At 45.4% G+C, this 26,206-nt stretch overlaps 2 protein-coding genes across 5 annotated transcripts; one reads left to right on the plus strand and one right to left on the minus strand.

Moving 5' to 3' along the window:
• Positions 1–6,097: 6,097 nt before the first annotated feature.
• Positions 6,098–16,486, minus strand: LOC136622704 (WD repeat-containing protein 53-like). Of its 4 annotated transcripts, none has more exons than XM_066598118.1 (4): positions 16,318–16,486; positions 13,760–13,837; positions 11,436–11,929; positions 6,100–7,980 (listed from the first exon to the last, which is right to left on the minus strand). In XM_066598118.1, the coding sequence occupies exons 3-4, from the start codon at positions 11,913–11,915 to the stop codon at positions 7,411–7,413; spliced, it is 1,050 nt and encodes a 349-aa protein (XP_066454215.1). In that variant the 5' UTR covers positions 11,916–11,929; positions 13,760–13,837; positions 16,318–16,486; the 3' UTR covers positions 6,100–7,410. The 4 variants fall into 4 exon arrangements, with proteins under 4 accessions (XP_066454216.1, XP_066454215.1, XP_066454214.1 ...); XM_066598117.1 differs by lacking the exon at positions 16,318–16,486 and adding an exon at positions 15,774–15,845; XM_066598116.1 differs by lacking the exon at positions 16,318–16,486 and adding an exon at positions 15,590–15,761.
• Positions 16,110–24,471, plus strand: FBXO45 (F-box protein 45). The gene is made up of 3 exons (XM_066598120.1): positions 16,110–16,485; positions 19,003–19,359; positions 20,818–24,471. Exons 1-3 carry the CDS (start codon positions 16,204–16,206, stop codon positions 21,001–21,003), a joined length of 825 nt encoding a protein of 274 aa, XP_066454217.1. The 5' UTR covers positions 16,110–16,203; the 3' UTR covers positions 21,004–24,471.
• Positions 24,472–26,206: the final 1,735 nt, after the last annotated feature.

Genomic DNA, 26,206 nt, shown 5'->3' on the forward strand with positions numbered 1-26,206 from the left:
CTGGGATGCTTCTGCACCAGACATTCATCCCATTTAAAAGGACCCTTGGAACATGTTCACATGGCGGAATTCCGCCCCAAAACCTGCAACTTTCTGCCACAGCTTTTGGAGCAGATCCACGTGCAAAATTAGCCCTGTCAATGGGCAAAATTCGTGTGTGGAATTCCAAAGCTGTCACCTGAATTCCTCATAGTCACTGAACCGAGTTGTCCAGGTGCCAGCTGCAATCAGCATAGCTCCTCCTGTGTTTGCAGGGGAGAAATGCTGTTTAATAGCAGCCTGAGGTCAGTTTCACATGGCCGAGACACTTGTGCGACATTTGCACGTTTTGAGATGGACAAATCTTGTGCGAATATGAACCTCATTAATTTCAATGAAGTCACAGACATGAGCGATGCTTTCCCACACTGCTGTGCAGTGTGAGCGGAAAAAAAAAAGAAAAGCGCTACATGCCCTATCTTTTTGCATTCCTCAGAATGCATCGCCCATTCTTTTGAATGGGACAATAAAACAAATCACACGGTCTGTGATGTGCACCAGAGTGCAATGTGATTTTTTTCGATGGAAAACAATGGGAGACACTTGCCAATCCTCCGATGCGACTGAAAGCCGTGCTGGGGGAATCGCTACTTCACAGAAGTGATGGGAGGAGTCTTTAACAGAAAACCTCCTCACATTGCTGTGAAAACATACGTTGGCCTTGGACTTTCTACCCACAGGCAAGTGTGATGTCAGGCCATGAAATTTGGACTGATACTGCGCTCGCCAGCATGCGTTTTACACGGCCTGATATCGTGCTCGCCTGTGTGAAATCAGGCTTAGAGCACTTTTTACACAGGATGACTGACCGGCACAGATATGACCCACAGTTGTCCCAGCAATAATCGCTTCTGTGCTTTTAAACAGGAGAAATGATCACTCAGTGCATGGAGACAGAACACGCTGGATATCACTACCACTCGCCCACTTCCATTCATAGTAAACAGGCAGAACAGTTATAGATTAACAACAGCCTATTTACACAGGCCAATCGCCATCCAGTTTTTAAGCGTGCAGAAACTGAATGACAAAACGATAAGTGAATGAATTGTCGTTTAGTCACTGCAAGCATTTACACTGAATGTTTATTGGTCTAATTCCCGTGATCGAACAAGAATCTGAATCATTCTAAGTGAAAAGTCCCTTGGATTACCTTAAAGGCATTGTCAACTGAACTCTGTTTTGAAGCCATATTATTATATCAGTATCTCTGTTACAAGCAGGAGTGGACCATAGAATCATAAAATTGGAAGGGACCTCCAGGGTCATCGGGTCCAACCCCCTTGCTCAATGCAGGATTCACTAAATCATCCCAGACAGATGTCTGTCCAGTCTTTGTTTGAACACTTTCATTGAAGGAGAACTCACCACCTCCTGTGGCAACATGTTCCACTCATTCATCACCCTCACTGTCTAATATCTAATTTGTGTCTCCTCCCTTTCAGTTTCATCCCATTGTTTCTAGTCTTTCCTTGTGCAGATGAGAATAGGGCTGATCCCTCTGCACTGTGACAGCCCTTCAGATATTTGTAGACAGCTATTAAGTCTCCTCTCAGCCTTCTTTTTTGCAAGCTAAACATTTCCAGATCCTTTAACCGTTCCTCATAGGACATGATTTGCAGACCGCTCACCATCTTGGTAACTCTTCTCTGAACTTGCTGCAGTTTGTCGATGTCTTTTTTAAAGTGGGGTGCCCAGAACTGGACACAGTATTCTTGATAAGGTCTGACTAAGGAAGAGTAGAGGGGGATAATTACCTCACGTGATCTAGACTGTGTGCTTCTCTTAATACATTCCAGAGTTGTGTTTGCCTTTTTGGCTGCTGCACCACATTGTTGACTCATGTTCAGTCCATAATCTATTAGTATACCCAAGTCTTTTTCACACATGCTGCTTCTTAGCCCAACTCCTCCCATTCTGTATGTGCTTTTTCATTTTTCTTGCCCAGATGTAGAACCTCGCATTTCTCCTTGTTAAATACCATTCTGTTAGTGGCTGCCCACTGTGCTAGCTTTTCTAGATCTTTTTAAATCTTCTCTTTTCTCTACTGTTAGCCATCGCTCCTAGCTTTGTGTCATCTGCAAATTTGATTAGTTTCCCCTAAATTCCCTTTATACCACTATGCAGGGAGTAGCTTAAAAAGACCTTGTTAGCTTCATTTTCATGAGGAGGGGGGACAGGAGAGGGACACCCCTTTAACCCCTTGAGTGGCGTGTTTCCTACCACCCTGTCGTGCCCACCAGGGCAGGTTTTTTAAAATGGTCTAATCATTGAATTTCAACTAATTTTGCAGTTGCGTCTCAAGAGCCATAACTTTTTCATTTTTCCATTGACATGGCCATATAAGGGCTTGTTTTTTGCGGGACAAGCTGTGATTTTTTTAAACAGAGGGGAAGAAAAAAAGAAATGGGGAAAAAAGAAAAAAAGGTGCCATGTCATTAAGGGGTTAAATAATGTATTAACTTCCTTCTCTGGGTCATTACGACGCATGGATACCACATGTGTGATTGTATTTTTGATTTTTTACAAAGTAAAGGGAGACAAGTGTTTTTATTATTTTTTTTAATAATTTTTTTACTTTTTTTTAAATTTTTTTTTTTGTCCCTTTAGGGGACTTCCACAGGGACCCATAAGGACCCCTGATCACATTCCGGGGGTCCGATGGTGACAGCCCTTTATATGCTGCAGTCACATAGACTGCAGCATGTAAAGGGTTAACACAGCAGAGACCGGAGGTTTTCTCTGATCTCTGCTGTAAGAGCTGGTACCTAGCTGTCCTCTGACAGCTAACAACCAGCTCTCCCTGCCACAGAGACCATCGGCTTGCTTCTGACAAGCCGATGGTCTCTATGGCAACCTGTAAACAAAGCAGGAGCTTGCCGACATATGGGCAATATCTTCTGCTGGTTTTTCAAAGCCCTTGCTTTATTCTCTGTGGGTCTGTGCAGGCAGAGCACACTGTCACAGCTTGTGGCATTGTGCTCTGCAGCTCCCATAGTGATACATAGCCCGGAAATCTTCCGGGCTGTATCGCTATGAGCAGTGGAGCTCGTCCCGGAAAATTTCCGGGCGTGCCACTCAAGGGGTTAAAGGACAAATAGGTGCTGTAGAGAAAAGTAGTAATAAAGAGTGCTCACTCTGAACGCAGAGACAATGTGGAAGCTTTGAGCAGATTTATTCAGACTGCAGTTAGGCCTAACGCCCACAGCCGGATTTCCGCCGGCGGAAATCCACAGCGTTTCACTGCAGCTATTAGGTTCGATTGAACCTAATAGCTCAATGTACATGCTGCGGAATTCCGCAGCATGAAATTACCCGCAGCATGTCCTATTTTCCGCGGATATACGTGCGCACAGCTTCCATTGTAGTCAAAGGAAGCCGCCCATCACGTTATACTTCCGCTGTATCACGGCGGAAATATAGAGTGAATACGCGCCCCGCCCACCATGTCATATGACGCTGCCGGCAGATCATGCGACACCGCCGGCATGTCATGTGCTGTACAGCGCATGCGCGCTGGAGTGTCATGCAGGACTTCGCGCAGCGGATTTAGGGGTAAGTATGGGGTCTTTGGGGGCACTGTGGTATTCTGCTTGAGGGGCGAGTCACGGCCGTGTGCATAAGGCCTTAAGCAACCAGGCTGATGTCTTACCTGGATATGAAGAACACAGCAGCAGCTTTTAGAAGTAATATCCATGGTAGACTTAGTGTTGTACATAAAATATTCTTGTTTTTAATAGATTTCTGTATCAGGAGGTACAGCTGAAGCTTTACAATACTTGCATATGCCATAAATCCTTATCTGCATTTTCCGTTAGTAAAGAACACAGCGCACAGCAATCGTACTCAATAACTACATTCATTATAGAGCTAAGAAAAAGTGCTAAACAGCAGCTCAATTTGTTTTACCCACCATTTGAGAAAAAAATATAAGATATATGCCTGAAGCTCCATCCCGTGATAGGCTAAGCATCAGCCTCTATATAGCATAACACTTGGTAAGGCACCACATATAGATCCTTGTCATCCACACCTCAGTCTATGGTCATGGCCAAAAGTTTTAAGACCGACACAAATTTTGGTTTTCACAAAGTTTGCTGCTTCAGTTTTTATAGGTACCAATTTACATTAACTCTGGATTGTTATGAAGAGGGAACAGAAGAATTGCAAGGAATTGCAAAGTCAATCCTTGCTATGAAAATTAACTTAATCACAAAACCCCATATCCTGTGGATTGACCTGCTAATGACCTGCTGGTCAATCTTGCCACAAAATGACCTGCTAATGACCAGCAAGTGCCAGGACCATCTCCAAAAGAGGATTCAGGTAAGGAAATAAATACGGAGTCTTTGACTCAGGCTTCTTTCCCACGAGCGCATATTGGCCGGCCGTTTTCACGGTCAGCCGATATATGCTACGTCAGTTGAGAAAAATGTGGTGAACGGGTGCACAAATCAAACATTTTTGCGCCCATTCAGATGGCCTGCTAAGCCCGGCGCAAAGGCGCCGAAGCTCACGTGGCCATCGGCCATTTCCCCTGCCTCTTCATCGCAGGCTTACCTGTCTTCCTTCCCTCTCTTTCTGTGCAATGGGCGGGGGCGGAGCTAAGCACCACTCTGCCCCGCCTCCTCCAATTTATAGCTATGGACAAGGGACAGGGAGAGGACGGGCGTTTAGCTCCACCCCCATCCCGCCCTTGTCCATAGCATGAAAGGGAGGAGGCGGGGCGGACTATCGCTTAGCTTAGCTGCGCCCCATCCCACCCCTCCCTTTGCACAGAACGAAAGTGGAGGAAGACAGGTAAGCCTGCACGCTGCTAAACTCCCTCCCACCAACGATTGCTGCCATGGGCTCCCATGGGAGCCCGTGCAGCAGCTGGACGTATTCCGGCCAAAACATAGTTCCAGAACTATGTTTTGGTCCGATGTAAAAACACCCGATGCTATATTGGCTTGGCCGGGCTTTTTTACGTCTCACCAAATCGCCCATGTGATCTGATGCATTGGAATCTGTGAAAACGCTGGCCGATATGCGCTCATGTGAAAGAAGCCTTAACTTGATGCATCTGTAAATAAAAGTTGAAAAAAAGTTATAAAATGCTTAGAATTGTATTTCAGTATACCATAGAAACAGCTGACGGAGGCTAGCTACTACACAGGTGAGCACGATATCGGGCCGTGAAACTCGTGTTTATGACTGCATTCAAAAGAATGAGGTTCATTTTTGTGCGAGATTTGTGCATCACTTTTGGGAAATTGCAATCCATCGGCGCTTGTTTCACATGGGTTAGAGGATTGGCAAGTATTTCCCATTAATTTCAATGAGAAACAACACATCCCACTCACGTGCACATCGGCATGCAATGTGACTCGCTGTCCCATTGAAAACAATGGTGATAAGTTCTGAGGAACGCAAAAAAAAAAAATATATTTTTTTTTATAGATTTTAAGCGATTATATACATACATATACACACACACACACACACACACACACACACACACACACACACACACACACACACACGAGCGCAAAACTGGAATGGAGTCATACACATGAACTGTGTGTCTTAAAATCTAAATACACCGAGGCAGCACAATTGTGAAAACCAAGGTTTGTGTCTGTCTCAAAACTTTTGGCCGCCTTAAACACGGCAAACATAAATGCTACAGAATTTCTGCAGTAAATTTTTCTGTGGAGATTCCGAAGCAATTGCCCTACGAGCCATGTGCAGATTTGAAAAACGCTGCAGATTCTAAACCTGAATTTGCCGATTAATGCTGCGGATTTCAACCCTTGAAACACAAGTGTTAAAACTCGTAGCAGATCCACAAGAAAGCCTGCAGCAAAAAAAAAACACACCATTTTTTAGGTGCAGATTTGCCTAATGTGGATTTCCAGAACATTTTCTGCAGAAGGCCCGCAGCAATTACACCATGTGTGAAGATACCCTAAGGCTGCATTCCCACGAACGTATATCGGCTCGGTTTTCACGCTGAGCCAATATACATCATCCTCATCTGCAGAGGGGGAACTGAGCTCCCGCCCCCTCTCTGCCTCCTCTCCGCCCCTCTGCACTATTTGCAATGGGGAGAGGCAGAACGGGGGCAGGGCTAATTCTCAGAACTTAGCCCCACCCCCATTCCGCCTTTTTTCATTGCAAATAGTGCAGAGGGGCGGAGAGGAGGCAGAGAGGGGGCGGGAGCTCAATTCCTGCTCCTGGCTCTTCCATCCTCCCCCCTGCACATGAGGACGACGTATATCGGCTCGGCGTGAAAACCGAGCTGATATACGTTCGTGGGAATGCAGCCTAAGTCTGCTTTAACAGAAGTGTATTTATAATTTGCACTTGGTCTGTGTTTTACGGACCATAGGACGTTGCTCATGAAAATTTTAGAATCCATTTAAATGACTGTATTTTTAATGGCAGTTTTGTTTTAAAAACACAGCATGTGCTACTTTTGTTCTTTTTTGATGAAAAGAGACCATTATAGTCTATGGAAAGTGATTAATATATGGGTGCAGCCGTATTTCATCAGGATTTGCTTTCATTGGTATTATTTTAGATTGGGCTTTACCAAAAAAAAAAACTGAACCATACCCAGTAAAAATAAAACCAATAAAAGCAAATGCGGAGGCAAATACAGATCAAATACTGATGCAATATAAATTCCATTTCAGCTATAGCATGTCCGTTTTATGGCCATATTATAATATGCTTGTGTAAAAATGGCCTAAGTACGCGTTCACACAAATGGTGGATTTTAGTTAGGATCCGCACGAAAATCTGTAGCATATTTTGCGCTGTGGATTTTGGTGTGGATCTACATCAAAATCCACAGCATTTGGTGCAGATCTGCAGCAGATTTCAGTTTCAATTGAAGAGGTGAAGTCTGCTACAAATTCCTATCAAAGTCAGAACCAGTGGTGCTGAATAAGGCCTCATGCCCACGGCCGGGTCCATAGGGCGAGTCTCTGCAGGCAAGCTGGCGCGCAAGTGAAGCGCAGCACATGATGTGCCGGCGCTGGGCGGTAATGCGATTTCCCGCGATAAATACGCTGTGCTCACAGCGGAAGTATCGCGGACGTATGGCTTCCATTGACTGCGATGAACAGAAAAAAAAAAAAAAAAAGAATCGCACTTGTTTTCCGCTTGTGGGCAGGGAAGATTCTGTTAACATAGCATGTCTATGGACAGCTATTGCTGCGGGATTCGTGACTGAAAATCAGTTCCATGCATCTGAATGGGGTTGTTTCTGCAGAAAGCACAAGGATTTCTGCAAGCCTCATTCAGATAGACGAGACGGTCACAGAAATTACTGCACCAGATCTGCTGTGTGTGAATTCCCCCCAAGTGATGTACCCCAGCAGTCTACAGCTCACCCAGCTGATACACAGATATGACATTGCTAGGGTCTGCAACCAGAACCGCTTTTGACCCCTGAAGTTCAGCTCCTAAAATCCAGTTCACTTTTTCTCCATGTTCAATGCAGAGACGTGAACTAACTCTCGGAGACGCCTCTTGCTTCGCTTTGGACGTGGACTTCTTCGGGGCGTGATGTTTTTGTGTTTTCTGAGGTTGTACGGGGTCTTTTCCAAGACTCCACAGACATACTCTACCATCGTTGCCTCCAGAGATTAGCAAGGTCTGTCCCGGATCTTGTGCCATAAAGCTGACTTGAGAGACGCCCTGACTGTGCGCCTTAAAACACGCCTCCTCCTCAAAACGAGTTCCTGTTATCCGAAATGAGCGGATCTTACCGTCCTCGGCCCCACAGCAGAACACATTACCGCAGCTGGATACAGCCAGTGAATGAGCCAGCGGGGGATTAAAGAGCTGACCCGGGGACTGGTGGAGATCCAGGTCTTCCTCGTCTTGGGCCAAGTGTTGCAGGTTTGTAAGCCACAGCGGTCTTGCTTTCTGCACGTTCCAGAGAATCACCTGTAGGAGGACAAGAAGCGGAACCCGTCATAGTATGGTTTCCTTTCAACATTCACATGGGCGCAACTCGCATCACGTCCGTGTCCAGTGCAATGTGAGGGAGATTGCAGTTCTGCATGTTCTAATCTCCTACGAGACTACTATAGGGAGCACTATAAGATCTCCGCGATGAGCCTATATTAATGATAGGCTCACTGCGGGGAATCGCAGCATGCCAAGATTTTAATCACGAGAGCGGAAAATCCCTATGATTTTTCGCTAGTGTGCAGTAGGCAGCACTTTCCATAGTTATCCTATGGAAAGCGTGTCATGCGAGCTCCGCGTGCGATTTATCGCCGTGGATATCACAAGGACACCTCGCCCGTGGACAGCCAGTCTAGATAGACCCATTGAAAAGAATGGGTTCTATTTTTATGTGTCTGGCAATGCCCAAGTGGTTTTATCGCCCATGTGAAGAAGTCCTTTAATCTGTTGCTACAGCTGCTGCACTTCCACCACTCCCCCCTGCCCAATCTGTTGATTGTCAATCGCTGTCTGCTGCAGTAACAGGTCAGCAGGTGGCCAGTCCTTATGGACAACACCTCATCACACAGACCAGTAGACAGCGGACCACGTGCGCACTACATGCCAACTTGCTGATGCCTCTCAGCTGACTGAGATCATAAGGCCACTTTCACAGCACATTTCTGCAATGGTGCTGTACCTGTGCCCATGTAATTCCTTCTGACCAAACAGAATTTAGTGTCTACACTTATGCATTGTGATAAGGAGCTTAGGAGGTTATTTAGAGGGTAATATAATATTAGGGTATCTAATATATGCCGTGTTAAAGGGGTGGTAATGCAGGCTGAGTCCCATTGAAGTGAATGAGACTCAACCCGATGTACAGTTTCCCTGAAAATAAAACCTACCCCCGAAAATAAGCCCTAGCATGACGATTTTTACGGATTTTTGAGGATGCTTAAAATATAAGCCCTATTCCAAAAATAAGCCGTAGTTATTTTTTTTTTTTTAAGTCACTTTAAATAGTGTCCAAGCAGCTCTACGTGTAAAAAAGTAAAATATTTTGCAGTAAAAATTAATATAAGACCCTGTCTTATTTTCAAGGAAACAGGGTACCACACTGGGCCACTGTGCAATGTACAGAGCCATCTGCTTCCAGTAACAGTAGCGCTATACATTACAACACCGGCCCTGGCAATCAGCTGATCATTGGAAGACCCAGGTGGCAGACCACAGCCACTCAGCCCTTAATAACCTATCCTGAGTATGAGTTATCAATCTTAGGCCTCCAACACACTTGTCCGTGTGCTGTCTGATACACGGACCGCCCGCACATTGACATGCATTAGCATGTCCTGATTCTCGCCCGTGATAGTCAAGAATGACTTTTTCATGCAGTTCATGCCTTTGCGAAAAAAATCTGAGAAGGGTGTGCTGCCTCATGCAATATTATGGGCCCGTATATAGTGCCTTTTTTTCACATCCGATACATGAATTTAAAGAAAAGAAAAAAAACACCACACTTGTGTCGGAGGGTCTAGAAGCAAATTTATGAAAGTCTATTTGGGTAAAATAACAGGTCTCAGGAAGTGTATTGGCAGAGGGGCGCTGTACCAGGACTTCTTACAATACTACAAAAGGCCGCATAAAGATAGTAGAAGTAAACAAAATAAGGATGGAAACCCCTATTATTTAGAGCAGAGGTCCCCGATCTTTTGTACCTTGTGAACCATATTTGATTTTAAAAAAATGTAAAAAAAATATTTTTTTTAAAAAGTGGAAAAATAAATTATGCCATTAAATTTTGGGGAGAAATTTGGCAGTTATATCATTCAAATTGGCACTGCCGAGTGGGTAGGATATGTCTGCAATATTGTCAGTTTAGATCATTCCGATTGAAGGGGTGAAATCTGCAGATTTTGATGCAGAAAAATCAGCCATGTGTGAACTACGAATTTGCAGAGATCCTGCGCCAATCCGCTCTGCAGATAATCCTGCAGTCTTGCTTCAGATTGTGTAAAGAATGACCTTTTAATTTGCTGGGCATAATTTCTGAAGTCATACAATTGTCCAATATAATTTCCCTATCAAAGCCTCACAGTTTTCAAGAACTCTGCTTGCAGTGCTACAAAAGGACATAAGATAGAGACCTGTGGTGGTTATGTGATGGACACATCGGTGCAGGACTCATTATATATATATGCCTTCTAACGAGCCGTGTACCTATCACATCACATGACCAGGACAGGTTGCCATCCCCTGGAAGCAAACAAAGGTTGTCACTAAATGACTGGTAGCAGAGATCTTAAAAACAATGAGGTTTTGGTGCAGAAAGTATTACTGGAAAATGATTGTATAAAGATAATGCTACACGGGATGACTGTTGGGCGTATGTGCGCCTGACAAACTTCCCAGCGGCTATCGCTCCCGTGCTTTCACATAGGAGTGATCGTCCGCTAGATAATGGAGGAGGAGGAGCAGCTGGCGTTCTCTACCAGATGCCTGCCTCCATTCACAGTAAACAGGAGCTGTTCATGGGTTCAGCGATTCCTGTTTACACGGAGCGAGAATCCACTCAGTAGTCGTTCCCTTTCAGTGAGCTGAAACAGAATGACGGGCAACAAATGAGTGTCTTCTCGCCCAGTTCCCTGTCGGAGGTCATTTTTTCACGGACCGTCATTCGGCCATAATTGCTTGTTTAAGTCATTATTCGGGCGGCTATTGGCCCGTGTAGAAGTACCTTTAGGCCTCATGTCCACGGGGAAAATCAGGCCTGCTCCGGATTCTCCATGGAGAATCTGCAGCGGGTCCCTCCTGCCCCGCGGACATTAGCGCTGAAAAGAAGAATAAATAAGAATAAACTTACCTCCCACCCGCTCCATTTCTTCTCTTCGTCGCGGCCGGATCTTCTTTCTTCGGCTCATGCGCAGGATGACGTTGGCGACGTGCCCCGCGCATGCGCCGGCCCGAAGAAAAAAGATCCGGCCGCGACGGAGCGAAGATGGCGCCACGGCGAAGAGAAGAAACGGAGCGGGTGAGTAAAATCCGATTTTTGTCTCCCGCGGATCCGGACGGCTTCCATAGGCTTCAATAGAAGCCCGCGGGAGCCGTCCCCGCGGGAGACCCGCATGAGAATGGAGCATGGTCCAGATTTTTTCATGCTCCATTTTTTTTTTTAAATCCCTTTTATTGACGATCCGCGGGTATTTATCTACCCGCGGGTGGTCAATGCATCCCTATGGGTTGCGGATCCGCGGGCAGGAGAAGAGTTAAAATCTGCTGCGGATTTTAATTCTTATTTTGCCCGTGGACATGAGCCCTTACTTTTCAGTATACAACAAGCTTCTTTTTTCCCAAAACCAGAATGCCCCTTGAAATATATGCCGACTCTGCTGCATTCTTTGAATAAATGGGGATCGAATAATGAGGCATCAGTACAGAGGACAACTCACCTGCATGTCAAGCCCACAGGAAACAAGGCTTTGTGGTCGATGAGGCCTAAAAGCAACCGCTGAGCATATATTGGTATGTCTCTGCAGGGTTCGGCACACTTTCTTGCTCTGTAGGTCTAAGACTTTCACAGCCCCGGAGTCATCGGCAGCCGCTAGTAGACTGTCTGTGTCATTGACAGAAATGCAGTTGATCTCCTCTTTGTTGACGGTGAAGGTCTCCAGCGGTTCTCCCAACGCCCTGGCGTCCAGCATTGTGACCGTCTCCCCGTGAGAAACATAGAGCTTGCAGAAGGAAACTGGGGAGAACGCGACTCCCGTGACATCGTCATCGCCCTTCAGATGTAGTCTACCAATCGGAGTCCCTTGCTCACTCCAGATGGTAAGTTCCCCGCTTTCAGCACCAGAAGCGATCACCCTCTCCTTGCTGACTGCCAGGCTCAGCACAGGGTTGGCATGACCCGAGTCCCACTTTACAGCCATTATTCAGCTCCCAGCTAGGGAAGGAAAATATAATAAGGATTAGATGGACATTATAAAGGAAGTTTTCAAAATTAATTATTTTGACAAAAATCTGTATAATCTACAAATCCAGTCTTGTTTATATAGTACAAAGCTTCTACAAGACATAAGTTCTCATTTATGATCATCTGAACAGTCCAGTCATTGAAAATAATCAATACCATACAATAATGTACTTAAAGTATACCTTGTAAATGGCTTTTCAGAATAAGCTGCTGTGTGTATATATGAGAAATAACACTATCTGGTCATTATAAGGCTTTTACATGGAATTTTTCACCAGTTTTTTCCTCTGCAGGCTCCATCTCTGATTCTGAGTTTTCCCTGTGCTGGGGGGGTAGAGATTGCTACTATGAGGTCTTCTATAAATTCTGCACACAGAGAACAGGAGATCCTGCTCCCCAATTTCTAGCTCTTATACAGAGAAGCATCAGCATGGAGGCCATTATACAGCAGTACTGAGCAGTGTAAATGTAAACCCATCACTGGGGTGAGATAAACTATATACATTGCGAGACGCACAAATATGAACCCCATTTTTTTGAATGGAGTCATACATGTGAGTGCGTTTTCCTGCATGGCACTGTGATACGATGCTGCGTGGAAGACAAATCACGGCATGTCCTATCTTGCTGCATGCTCTCACATCGCTGGTCCCATTGAAAGCAATGAGAGAAACTCCATGATCCTCTGCTTTGGCTGACACCAGCCGGCGAGGATTGCTTCTTTCCTGAAGTGATGTGAAGCTGTTTTGCCATGAAAATGGAATTTACATGGTGGGGAGCGCGATGTGGGGGCGGGATTCACGGTCTCTTATCGCACTCGCCCATGTGAGGTTAGCCTTAGAAGGATCCTAGTTTTTTTACACATCTTCTGCTTATCTAACAGCCTATGTGTATCAGCAATCAATAGTTAGTATTTGTGTCTTTCACAGATCAAAACAATTGACGAACCATCCCCAATAGTTGATTGGCTGGGGTCCGCCGCTTGGTACCTCAGCAGATCAGGCACCCGCTGCCAGCACCGCAATACACAAGGGTTAGAGTTGAAGTTGCATTGTATGATGGTAGAAAGAGAAAGCCCCCTAGGAAACCCTGAATCCAAAATTGGATTGCAAAGGGTTAATCAGTGTGTTTTTCTGTGCTGCATACATATACATTGCTTATCTGTTTTTTTATACTGTTTATTTTTTCAGATTTCCCTTAATAACGTAGGGCTCATGTCCACGGGCGGATTTGAATTTCAGGATCCGCGTGGGCACCCGCGCTGATGATCCGGAGTTCAAGCCGCCCGTAGATTATTCATGGGCGCCCGCAGCTTAACTAAAGCATGCAGGTTTGTTTTCTGGACCATCTGGTCCAGAAAACAAATCGCAGCATGCTGCGTTTTGCAGCGGGTCCTGCGGTCACAGCTTACACTGAAGTCAATGGAAGCTGTCCGATCTGCAGCACAACCAGAACTGTCATTCTGGGTGTGCTGCAGGTCCCGCGGGAAAGCAGGAGATTTAAAAACAAACTTAAAAAAAAAAATCACTACTGCACATGTGCAGGGAGCGCGCCGGCCAGTGGGCCCGCCCCCACATGCACGGAGGAGATGCCAGACGCCCCATACGCATCCGGACTAATAACTAATGTCCTCACGCCGCGGACAGGGTGGGATCCTGCCCACAGAACCCGACCTGCCATGAGGCCTTACAGCTAACATCCGGCCTCAGCTCCTTTGCCAGAAAAAAAAAAAACACACCTGGAAAGATGGCACAAAAATATGGCGTTTATCTGTTAAATGCTGCGTGTAAACATCCTTACCAGATCCAGGATGGGTTATTATTCAGCGTACACTCTTCCAGCAGGTCCAGAAATCCATCCGAACACTTCAGAGGAGCGCTGAGAAAGAACGGACAGTCAGTCACCGACAGTAAGTGAACCTCACCATATATAGCCCCCTATACAGACTATACAGCAGCCTGTACAGCGGGAGACACTCGCACCGCAGACGCTCCTCTCGCTGATGCAGGAGGTGCGACGTTTTACTGCGGAGGTCACCGAGTGGCTGTGGCAATCACGTGCCAGCGCTGGCAGCTTGTGGCAATCATGTGCCAGCACTGGCAGCTGGTAAACAAAGATCGCTGGGGTCAGTCCGTGAATTTGTGACACATCAGGGGGAACTGAAGACATTTTTTGGACAACCTTCTAGATAGGATCTCATAAGTGTGGGTTGGGGGATTTTAACGCACCCATGGACTTTAAAGGTGGGACATTGTTGCTATAGTTACCGGCCACCCAGTCACTAACTTCACCCCAGCGCGGTTTGTGTAGCTCTCATTAGAATGAATGAGGGTTACAGAAGCAGTGAGGCGCGCTGCGCCGCTTCCAAGCTCCCATTCACTTCAATAAGAGCTTCGCAAACAGCGCTGCGATGAAGGGCTTGGCTGTTTCCGACAGGTGGCTTTTCCATTTCGGTCAAGAGAAGACGAGCTGACAATACCCCCGTCACGGGCGGTTTTGATCTGCAAATACGGAACAAGATAGGAAATGCTATAAATATTCTTTTTTTTTTTTTTAAAGCGCAACATTAGTCTGTGTAAATCAAAAAAACATAAACACATCTAAAGGCCCATTTACACGCAAAAATAATCTTTCAAACGATTCAAAGATTAGCGATAGTTGTGCATAAAGTACTAATGAGCACTAATGCCCATTAGTACTTTATCAGCTTCATATGCATGCAGGAGGTCTGAGCTCTGCAATTAGATCCATTGTTCAGGCTCAGGCTACTAAGAGACTACAATGTAATCTCCCGCTCCCATGGAAAACACAGCATGCAATCTGATTAATGATTTTTAAGCTCACTTAAAAATCATCGTTCAGACTAAAAGAGCATTTACACGCAACGATTATCGCTCATATGCCATCGTCTTAACGAATTTTGAGCTATAATCATTGCGTGTACGTGGGCCTTTGGTCTGGGCTTACACAAGTAATTAAACAGCATATTACGCATGCATAATATGCGGTGAATGGAGTCAAGGAAAGCACACACACACACATTATATATATATATATATATACACATACACACACACACATATATATACACACACACACATATATATATACACACACACACACCTTATAATAGGACCATAAAAAAATAACATGTTCTATTATACTGCGTATTATGCGCGATAGAGATGCATTGTTCTCTATGGGCGCGTAATAAATGCTGTACTTACGCATTTACACTGTTGCTAGGCGACAGAGTGGGAAATTTAAAAAAAAAAAAAAAAAAAAAAAAAGAGTGAAACAAGTCAGACTGCAAACAGTAAGTGCGAGAGTCAGATACGCCGTCATGCGCAGTCTAAAATGGCTGCCATACACAGCGCTAAACCGGCTCACAACACGGTAAAAGATCATACTTCTATGAGCCGCTGTCACACCAGCATTGGAACCTTTGGCTTTTCTTCTGTCCGAAAGCCGGCCAGCTGAGCGGACCCCAATATAGTCAAAAAACCCACCCGCGTGAATAGAATAGGCCCCAACAGCCCCCTTTAAATATCCCGAAGCTGCCCCATACAAGGTCCAGTGCGCTTCACTGTGCCTGTCTGATAAGTGCAGGGGCTGGAGATACATATTTACCAATCTAAAGAGAAGTAGCTCCACAGCAGCGTAGTTCTCATCAGATCTCTAAAGCTAGCGGAAAACTACAAATCCCAGAATGCACTACTCCGTCAAAGCCAGTACATGTCCACAACACCAGCACTGCGAGGACTTATGTCACCCGACGACGATGTAACCACTCCATACAAGCTCTACCACACACCTCGCTCTCCAGCATCAATGGCGTCTTCTGCTCACACATGTGCTGCTCAACCCGATTGGCTACATTCCTTCCGCACAAGTAAAAGGCACGTAGCGATTGGTTACAAAAACCGTTCGCAAGGCGTGGCTACCCGCATGCGCTGAATAGTTCTTCGCTGTAATTGGCCCACAGACTGTCATAAGGAGGCCGGATCTTATTGCTGATTGGTTGCTGACTGTGCCGCTGAGGAATGCAGGGTGGAGACAGAACAGGAAGACTCCCGCAGCCCGGCTAGTACCGGATATTTGATTGGACCGCGCCTTATTTGTTTTTGTAGATGCCGGCGCTGATTGGCTGGTGATTACGTGATGCAGCAGGATGTTGCTTGGCGCTGGGTGATGAGGGAGTGTGGAGAGGCTTGAGGCGCCGGTAACCGGGAAATACGGAGGGAATGGCGGCGGCCGCTGCCGCTCCCTCTGCGGCTCCCGCTGTGCCTCCTCCACCGCCGCCTGCTGCTGGCTCGGGGAGATTACCCAGCCGTGTGCTGGAGCTGGTGTTCTCCTACCTGGAGCTGTCAGACCTGCGGAGCTGCGGCCTGGTGTGTAAGCACTGGCATCGCTGCTTGCACGGGGACGAGAACAACGATGTGTGGCGGAGCCTGTGCCTGCGGACGGTCAGCGAGGAGGCGCTGCGCACAGACGTGCTGTGTAACCTGCCCACCTACAAGGCGAAGGTGAGCGGCGCCCATTCATTCCGCGCTGCTCGGGGGAGGGAGGCGTGGAATGTACTGCAGCCAATCAGATCGCAGCCCTTGTTTCTAGGCAGAAGCTGATTGGTTGCTGTAAGTTTCTGCATATTTACGACCAATCAGATCACAGCTCTGTTAGGTAGGAAAAGCTGATTGGTTGTTAGAAGCTTCTCCAGGCTTTCTATGGCAGCAGTTGTCCATAGTGGATGTCAGCGCTGTTCCTTCTATAGAGGTGACATTCTGCAGCTTATATCTGGCTTTATGGTTTCCTGAACCCCACAGTCTGTCTTAAAGAGAGATTCTCTGTATTTAACCCCTTGTAGTATTGATAACCTATTCTCAATGGATCAACGAAGGTCCGCCACTCAGGACCCCTGGCAATCAGCGGAACTCTGCCTCAGCGGGCCAGATGTTGACTACTCTGACTTTTTTGGAGGCAGAAGTGCGGTTGAAGGTGCAGCTCCTGTTGGAATCAATGTGTGCCATACCTTCTATTGTACTTTCAGCCCCACTGTAGTGCGCGTAAGAGTTGAGATCAGCTGATTGCCGCCAATCGGCTATGATGACCTATCCCAAGGACAGGGCATCAATACTGCAAGGGGTTAAATGCCTGGAATACCCATTTAAAGGGGCTCTCCAGGACTTTTTTTTTTAGGATATGAAGCCAGTAGTTGATCAGAGGGGTCCGCTGATCAGGTGATTGTTGTGCCCGCTGTCAGTGTGAACATCGCTGGAAGCAGGCAACCGCGCAGAGGCTGGTCTGATGGAATACAATGGGGACTGTGCCTGCAGTACAAAACCAGGCCACTGCAATATGGACAACCCATTTAAATGGTAAAAGAACATTAACCCTTTCCAATCCAATTTGTATCCTGGTTTTCCTAGGGGGCTTACTCTTTTTCTGCCATTATACAACGGCGCTATCTGCTGGCTAAAGCCAGTACTGCATGAGGTGACACGTTGGATAGGCTCCGACAGCAGAGAGGCTGGCAATATACAGTAAGAGAACCCCGACGGACGTCTTCCAACATCGGAGATGTACAGCATTAAATCATAATGTCTTCAGAGGTCAGACAGTGGACTGGAAAGGGTTAAGTCTTATTTCCTGCTGTTTTTTGCTAACATTTATTTGGCTTATGGTTAAGGAAGTCTGCCGGTAAAAATTGGCGCCATTAGTTTGGCGCTAAAACGGACAGTGGTAAGATATGGTTATCTGCTGCTAGTGCTAGCATTGCAGAGAAATCTCTGCTCTTCTGTCCCTGCGCCATACGTAAATGAGCCCTAGACCGTCCAAAGGGCTGATTGGTACTGCGCTCCTGCTTTTGGTCTTCGTCGGGCCGACCCATCACTGACAGTTCCATTCTTGTTTTATTATGGTCATAAGCACAAGGGAGCTGTCAGTCATTAAACGGGGACGATGAAGACAAAGAGCAGAAGCGCAGTACCAGTCTGAGCCGAGAAGAACGCCGTTCGAACGGTCTAGGGCTCACTAGCATATGGCGCAGGGAACAGAAGAACAGAAATTTCTCTGCGGTGTTGGCACTAGCCGCAGAGATAAGGGTATCTTGCCGCTGCCCAAGGGGAAGCCGTTGTATGCTGCAGATGTCTTCTTCCATTCCCAGCACGCTCGTCCGCCACCAGATCCCATACACTGACAGGCTGCATCGGGTTGTAACATGTACTACATCTATAGAACCGCTGCAGACACATCTGGATGGAGCGCCCTCTACTGTTACACAGCTAGGGGAAGATGGATTTCTCAGCCCTGTCTTCACCCAGTTACATAGCAGAAGACGGGTTTTGTTTTTAAAACAAATGTACAGAATAGGCTGATGGAACATATTGCAAAAAGTGCTTAGAATCGTCTATTCTGTACATTAAAGTACTCTTTAAAAAGTTAATGTTGTTTTACAAAACTGTTAACATGTCACAAATTTTGCTTGGTGGGAATTTGGGTACTGAAACGAAAAAGCAAGAGCCCTCAGCCGACCAGCGTGATCCTTCGGCTATAATCTACTCTTCTCAGCTGTTTGTGAAGTTGGCTAGTAGAAGTCTATGAGCCTGGCTTCAGCTAATGGACTGCCAAGTACAACAGAAGGGGTGACGTGCTTTCAGTGATTCTGCTCCTTCATGTCAGCATTTAGTGGGGATCTCGGGACCCCAACCAACCAAAACTTTTTGACATGTCAAAAGTTTGGCTACTTTTTTTTTTTTTTTTTTAAACGACCCTCCAAGTCTGGAGAAACAAAGATGGCCGCTTGACTTCTCTGACTACCTGATGCACTTTGTGCACTAGTATGTATTGGTAGTCTACACCTACTTTGATCAATCAGTGGTGTCTTATACTAATCTACAGTGTACATCAGGTAGTCAGAAGCTGCTGCAGCCATTTTTGTTTTTGTTCAGGCCTGGAAGGTCACTTTTTTGAGTGTAATTACTACTTGGTTGCTATAGTACTGAGATCTCTTGGATGAATCTGAGTATCGGTGTCTTTCTCTGCAGGTCCGAGCTTTCCAGCACGGATTCAGCTCCAACGACTGCTCTAGGAATGTTTATATTAAGAAGAATGGTTTTACTCTTCATCGGAATCCGATCGCTCAGAGCACTGATGGCGCACGCACCAAGATTGGCTTTAGTGAGGGGCGTCACGCTTGGGAAGTATGGTGGGAAGGGCCACTCGGCACTGTGGCGGTGATTGGCATAGCAACAAAACGGGCTCCCATGCAGTGTCAGGGTTATGTGGCGCTCCTTGGCAGCGATGATCAGAGTTGGGGCTGGAACCTAGTGGATAATAATTTGTTGCACAATGGAGAAGTCAATGGAAGTTTTCCACAATGCAATAATGCACCCAAATATCAAGTAAGTAAAAGCATTTTATTTTATTTTTTTTACTTAGTAGCTTTACCCAAAGGTCACATGAAACGTCAGCAACTGACAAATTCCCATAGGTACCAGGTAAATCTCTCCAAGGAGAAATGTGAACGATGACGAGGTTGCAGTGCTCACACTAACCCTGCAGCCCCTTCACGTCTTTAGTTAGCTAGTAGGTGGGGATCTCCAGCAGCGGTCAGATATTGAGCGCCTATACTGAGGATAGATCATCATTTTAAAAAGGTATATAATTTCTTTTTCTTTTTTTTGTCCCAGTAATTGTAATCACTTGTTAGCCTATTAAGCCCTTCCACTGGCAGGGCTTAATAGACTACAGTAAATGGCAGTGGTTAAACTAGTACAATCAAAGGGTTCTATTGTATCTTGTCTCTGCAACAAGTATGGGTGGACACCTAGTGATGGGCTGTGTACGCCCACAAGCTGCTGATTGGCTGGCCGGTGCAAGATCCTGGCATCGTGGAATGAGTTTTGCCTTGGATGGAGGGTTAGGGTTAGTTTCAGTGTTAGGCGTACATTATTAGCTGTACATGCTTCCATTTGAGAGCGGGGCCACATTAACATGGAAGCATGTGCAGGTAATAAAGTAAGCCTAACACTGAAACTAACCCTCCATCCCAGCCAATACTCATTCCATGCTGCTAGGACCTTGCCGCTACCCTTACAGTATAGTTATTAAAGCTGTATCTTAAAACGCAATCTTGAAATTGGTGAGATTTTAGATGACCTGTCAGCCATCTGCCCCTGTAGCCTGTTTATTAGGGTTAAAACCACTAACTAACAGTTCTCTCCAAATATAAGTTTGTTGCTGTTTCTTTCCCAAACAGTCTTTAAAACTTTCCCGCCCCGCATGTAACTGTCTAGTGGGCAGGCCAGGACGATCTCTTCTGAACGTTGCTTTCTGCATAAAGACGTCCGCCTGGGCTTCTGCTGTGCACGTGCGATATCTGGCTGTGAAACTCGCCCGCTTTTCCATTTGTCTTCCGTTTGCTTCTACTCCGTTAGGCTTACGTTTTTCTGGCCAAAAATAAAGAGACCTCACGGAATAGACGCAAACAGAAGACAAATGGAGAAGCGGAAACCCCATTGAAAGAAGTGTGGAGTGGGTGGCGAGGAGCGTTCCTTTCTAAGACCTAACAAAGAAGTGGAAATTGTGCTGGCCAGACAATGCCAGTGTGAATGCACCCTAAGCCTGGAAGGGGTAAACGAAATATTGTCATACATGATATACAGAAACAGACATGTTGAACAATTAGGGCTTTCCCTATGGTATGTGATTTGCGCACGGCTCCGTCCACCCACCTGCATCAGTCGTACAACAAAAGTTTGACCTTTTACCATTTATGTTGTGTTCTAGTCTTTGTTTAGACTCAGTCTAATACTTTTGACCCAAATTCAATTTTGTATCCGCTTCTCTTTCCATTGCAGATAGGTGAAAGGATTCGAGTCATCTTGGATATGGAAGACAAGACCTTGGCTTTCGAGCGTGGCTATGAGTTTTTAGGAGTGGCATTTAGGGGACTTCCGAAGGCCTGTCTATATCCAGCCGTTTCTGCGGTGTACGGGAACACAGAAGTGACTTTGGTCTACTTAGGGAAACCACTGGATGGATAACGCATCTCCAGAAGATTGCCGGACAGGAGGGGCTGTGCATGCAATGTAGCAGAAGGCGCGACCTGCTCCGCAGGTCCCCACAGGACAGAAGCGATCAGGGGATCATCCTTCCTTACTACAAGACTTGGAAGGCGTTCGCCTCATCTCAATGTGATCTCTGGGAGTCTGTGGGTTGTTGCTGTGTGTATGGCGATATATGGGTTTTATTTTTTATCCCAGTCGTTGACAGTTTATTATTGTGTCGGTTTGGTGATTGTGCAATGGAAACCAGTATTTTTAGCAGGGATGAGTGGAGCAAAGTATATCGCTCCTTCTTTCCAGACAGGGATCTCTTGTAAGGTGTTTGGTTTTTAATCTCTTCATTTTAAAATACCCCAGCTGTAACATCTGGCACGGGGTCGTAAAATGGGTTTTTATCCATGCCGCTGCTTTTAAGCCTCCATTTTTAAGTGGTATCTCTCTAGGGTACTTTTTAATATAATTGAGTGCCATCCCTGCCCGTGATCTTACAGGTGACTCACTCAGGTATGGTTTTCTTAAAGGGAAGTTATAAGTTTTTAGCATTTTATCATTGACAGTTGATCTTTTGTTTTTATGGAGTGAGGTTGCATTTGAAATTACGTCCTTTTAAAGGCACGCTGCAGGCAAAACTCATAGGGGCAGATCTCTTAAGCCTGGCATTTCATACACTAGTCTTAAAGCAGATCTGCAAATTTTCAATAAGTTTTCTAAAATCTAACGGGCTTTCCTTACCACTCATTTGCTGCTGTTTGCCCTGTTTCTTCTTTAAAAGTTCTGATTTTCAGGTGGTCTTTCCCCATTTTTCTGCTATCCCTTTATTTTTTTTTTTATCAACTCTCGTGCTGGGGCTGTATTGAATTCTGCCAGTAGTTCACTGTCCTGTACTTCCTTTCCCTCACTTCTCATGCTGAATTGCTCTTTTTCTGGCCCAATCAGCAGGGAGGCAGTATGTGAATTCCATAAACAGATTTGTCAGCCTTTGAGTGTAGAGGGTAGCGTGCGAAGATGGCTGGGGGGAGGGGGAAGGGAAGAAAACATTCCAGTAACTACAGAAACTCAATACCTAACAGGTAGTAGGTTGAAGAGGGGGTGGAAGGAAGACTACTAGTGGCAGCTACTTCAAACCTGATTTACAATGGTAGTGCAAGTATGTTACAAGATTGAGACGCACACAGTCTGTTACATGAGCATAAGTTACCTGAAAAGTTAGAAGTTTGTCAGAGTGAAATGAGCCAAATTTTTGCATATGCCACTTAATAAATTTGGTGTATCTTGGGCTGTCCTTGTACCAGAATTTGAAACCAACTTGCAAGTTTCTGTAAATCTGTCAGTCTATGGCCGGCCCTGCCTTTTTTTTTTTTTCTTCTTTGCCACTTTTGAAATGTGGTAAGAGGTTTGAAGAGTCACACATTATAGCGCACCATAACTTGCAACTTTTCTATGCTATAAAGTTTGTCCAATGTAGGGTCTGGGGAAGACAGTACAGATGAGAACACATGAGAAACCCTGCGTCATCCAGCGCCCTCATGTCCTGAACCAGACATAACGCAAGTACCCAAACCAATGAATACACCTTGGAGTAGAGTGCATTTCGTTGGCCGCAGTGGCAGCATGTTGGGGCTCTTTGCTTCACTAGATCAGGCAGGAATATTGTAATCTGAACCAAAAGGAATACTTTTTGCCTTGGTTATTGAAAATGGATTTTACTTCGGTAACCTAAACCACTGATTTATGTATTCTCATCGATATGTAGCAAAATCATAATGTTACGACTGCGCGCGACGACCTCTTTTGCATTCCCATCTTTGTTTTTGGCTTTCTGTTCTATCATGGGAACAGAAAAACGAAAAGAACATTTTGAGTAACTCCGCTGCCCACCTGAACCGTTGACTATAATTTCCACCGGGTTTCACTCATTCAACCAGAAAAAAAAAATAATACTGCTTGCTGCGTTATTTATTTATTTTTCCCCAGTGTTTGCTGGGAAGCCTGGATGGAACTTTTGAACGGAGGTAAGTACCGAGCCTTGCCTGTCTTCATTGTAGCCTCCTTGATCTGCGGCAGTTGTTTGACAAATGGCCCGGATGGTTAGACTGAAACGTAAAGCTTTGTTTGGATTGCCTATCCAATAACAACTAATGCAGAGTTCTTCTGAGGCAGTATTTACATGGGTGAGTACAATGTAGGTCGGTCAAAAACTGACTATTTCACTGGTGTATTTTATTTTTTATTTTCCTACATGTACGATGTATTTTTTAAAATATAAAAACGCACAATTTGCATCAGATTTACATCCATTTTCCAAATGTGAAGAAAATAGCATTTGGTTCCAATGGTAAAATGCTTGAAAAAGGCATTGCACTTGCATGCAAGTCGCATGGTATGTGAGTGCGATGCAGGTTTTGTTTCTTTCAACGCTTCCATAGAAAAAAATGGGTGATTCTGATAAATGAATCAGAAATTGCTCAAGAGTATAATTGTAGAATGGTAGAGTTGGAAGGGACCTCCAGGGTCATCTGGTCCAACACCCTGCTCAGTGAAGGATCGCTAAATCATCCCAGACAGATATTTGTCCAGCCTTTGTTTGAACACTTCCATTGAATGGGGAACTCTCCACCTCCTGTGGTAACCTGTTCCACTCATTGATCACCCTCACTGTCAGAAAGTTTTTTTGTTTTCTCTAATATCTAATCTGTGTCTCCTCCCTTTCAGTTTCATCCTATTGCTTCTAGTCTTGTGCAAATGAGAATAGGGCTGATCCCTCTGCACTGTGACAGCCCTTCAAATATCTGTAGACAGCTATTAAGTCTCCTCTCAGCCTTCTTTTTTGCAAGCTAAACATTCCCAGATCCTTTAACCGTTCCTCATAGGACATGATTTGCAGACCGCTCACCATCTTGGTAAATCTTCTCTGAAATTGCTCCCGTTTGTCTATATCTTTTTTTTTTAATGTGGGGTGCCCAGAAGTGGAGACAGTATTCCAGATGAGGTCTAACTAAGGAAGGGTAGAGTGGGATAATTACCTCACGTGATCTAGATTCTATGCTTCTCTTAATACATCCCAGAATTGTGTTTGCCTTTTTGGCTGCTGCATCACATTGTTGACTCATGTTCAGTCTATGATCTATTAGTATGACCTAAGTCTTTTTCACATGTGCTGCTGCTTAGCCCAATTCCTCCCCTTGAAATTAATGGGCTCTTGTGTGAGTTCTGGCCATCTCGCATTCGGACCAAACTCACGCAGGACAATCTCCCATGTAGAAATACACCCTCACTGTATATATCTGATTTAAGATCTTACTCTGGCACCTGCTCTAATTACAGGGTGCAGGTGATCATTTTTTCACAATCACGAGTTTTATGGAGACTTGGAAAACGTATAATGCTGCCAGATATGGCCTAAATACAGTTTCATGTATTTATTAAAACTGGGTTTGTTCACTTCTGCTGGATTGCTGATGAGCACTTATTTTTTCCATCTCCTATTCCCAGATTGAATGGCTGTTATGTGGTGTTGCATCAGTAAGGGGCCTAATCTTCTAAGAGGCTCTGCACACTGGAAGCCATTATGTGGCCATGCAAAGTGTTCGGAATATTAGAAGGCCTCTGAGTTGTGTGTTTTAGTTTTTTATTTATTTTTTTGTTACTAGCAGCATCGTACAAATAGTGTTAATCCATGTCTTGTTCTGTCATCATTCTGCTTGTCTGTTTCGAGCACATTCTAAAGCCTAAAATCGCCTTTTCAAGTTTTTTTTTTTGCTTCAATACACCTAAAACAAAAAAAAATTCTGTATGGCTCCAGCTCCTATGCAGACCTGGATACACCGAGCTGATGCAGCCGCTGCTTCATGCTTAGACTAAAAACTATCCGTAGGTGTAGACTGATCCCGGGAGTGAGGTTTTTATTTTTTTTCCTCCAAATTCCCACCCACCCAATTCTGGCACGATGCAAGAGTGAGTGAAAACGCAGAAATATGAAACCAATGATTTTCAATGGTTTCCTTCACATTTGCAATGTTGCTAGAGAAAAAATATTGCGGCATATCCTATCTTTCAGCGTTTTGCATTTTGAATTTTTTTTCAATCTCTCATGTTTCCCTATGGAGCCTCCTTTTATCGCACCGCAAAGCATTAACTTGCGATTTTCATGTGATGCGTTCTTAATATTAACCCTCTCCAATCCATTTATTTTTCCCCCCCCCCTTCTCCCCAGCTCCAAATAAATTGGAGCTGGGGAAAATGGGTGAGAAAAAATACATTTTCCCTGCACCCTCCTTATCTGACAGAGTTCAGGAGGGTGTAGGTGCTCACTGCACCATGGGGGGACCTGCTTACCTGTCAGGCATCTTCCGCATTCTCCCTTCTGCCTCCTGGATCGGCGATCATGTGACCGCTGGGGTCAGGTGGCACATGGCGGTCACATGATCGCCGGGCCGGGAGACAAAAGGAGAACGCGCAAGACGCCGGTCAGGTAAGCAGGTCCCACAGTGCAGGCTCCTGGCTCGGAGTTCATGTGACCGCCGGGGGTCAGGTAACACCGGCGGTCACATGATCGCCGGCCGGAATCTGTATGCATCACATAGCGCTAATTGAGCGCTCTGTAATGTATAAAGGAGAAGGCAGAAAGGGTTAAAAACCCTTTCTGCCTTCTCCTAGGGGGTCCTCGATGGGGACCAGTGCACAAGTGTATCTGCACCCGATGTGTCTGCCGATCGGGTGCAGATGCACTCCTGCACTGCAGTGTCGGGCCTGCCCCGACATTGGAGCTGTGAAGGAAAATGATGTCGGGGCAGGCCCGACATTGGATTGGAAAGGGTTAAAAGGTCCTATTGACTTTCCCGCTAAGAAAATCGTAAACAGCAGCAATGTTTTTCCAAGAAAAAGCATCTCTGACACTCAAAAGTTGCGGGGGAAAGGAAAAAAGATGCAGTTTTGCCGTGAAATTGCCAGTGTGAAGGATCCCTTATAGTGGAGTCTATAGGCCAGGCTTATTACATGACCTTCAGGAGATTTGCACTGCCATTTATTTATTTTTTTTGTAGGAGTTCAGGTACAGGCAAGAACATTTATGGAAAGGTGATAGGGACGCCCACTGGGGTCTGAACAGAAACCCCTTAAACATATGTCTTAAGTGCTGTTAGCAGCTCAGGCAGAATGGCCACCTCCATAGTAATGTACAGAC

The sequence above is a fragment of the Eleutherodactylus coqui genome, chromosome 1 (genome assembly GCF_035609145.1).
Source record: "Eleutherodactylus coqui strain aEleCoq1 chromosome 1, aEleCoq1.hap1, whole genome shotgun sequence".
In the NCBI taxonomy this organism is placed as follows: Eukaryota; Metazoa; Chordata; class Amphibia; order Anura; family Eleutherodactylidae; genus Eleutherodactylus; species Eleutherodactylus coqui.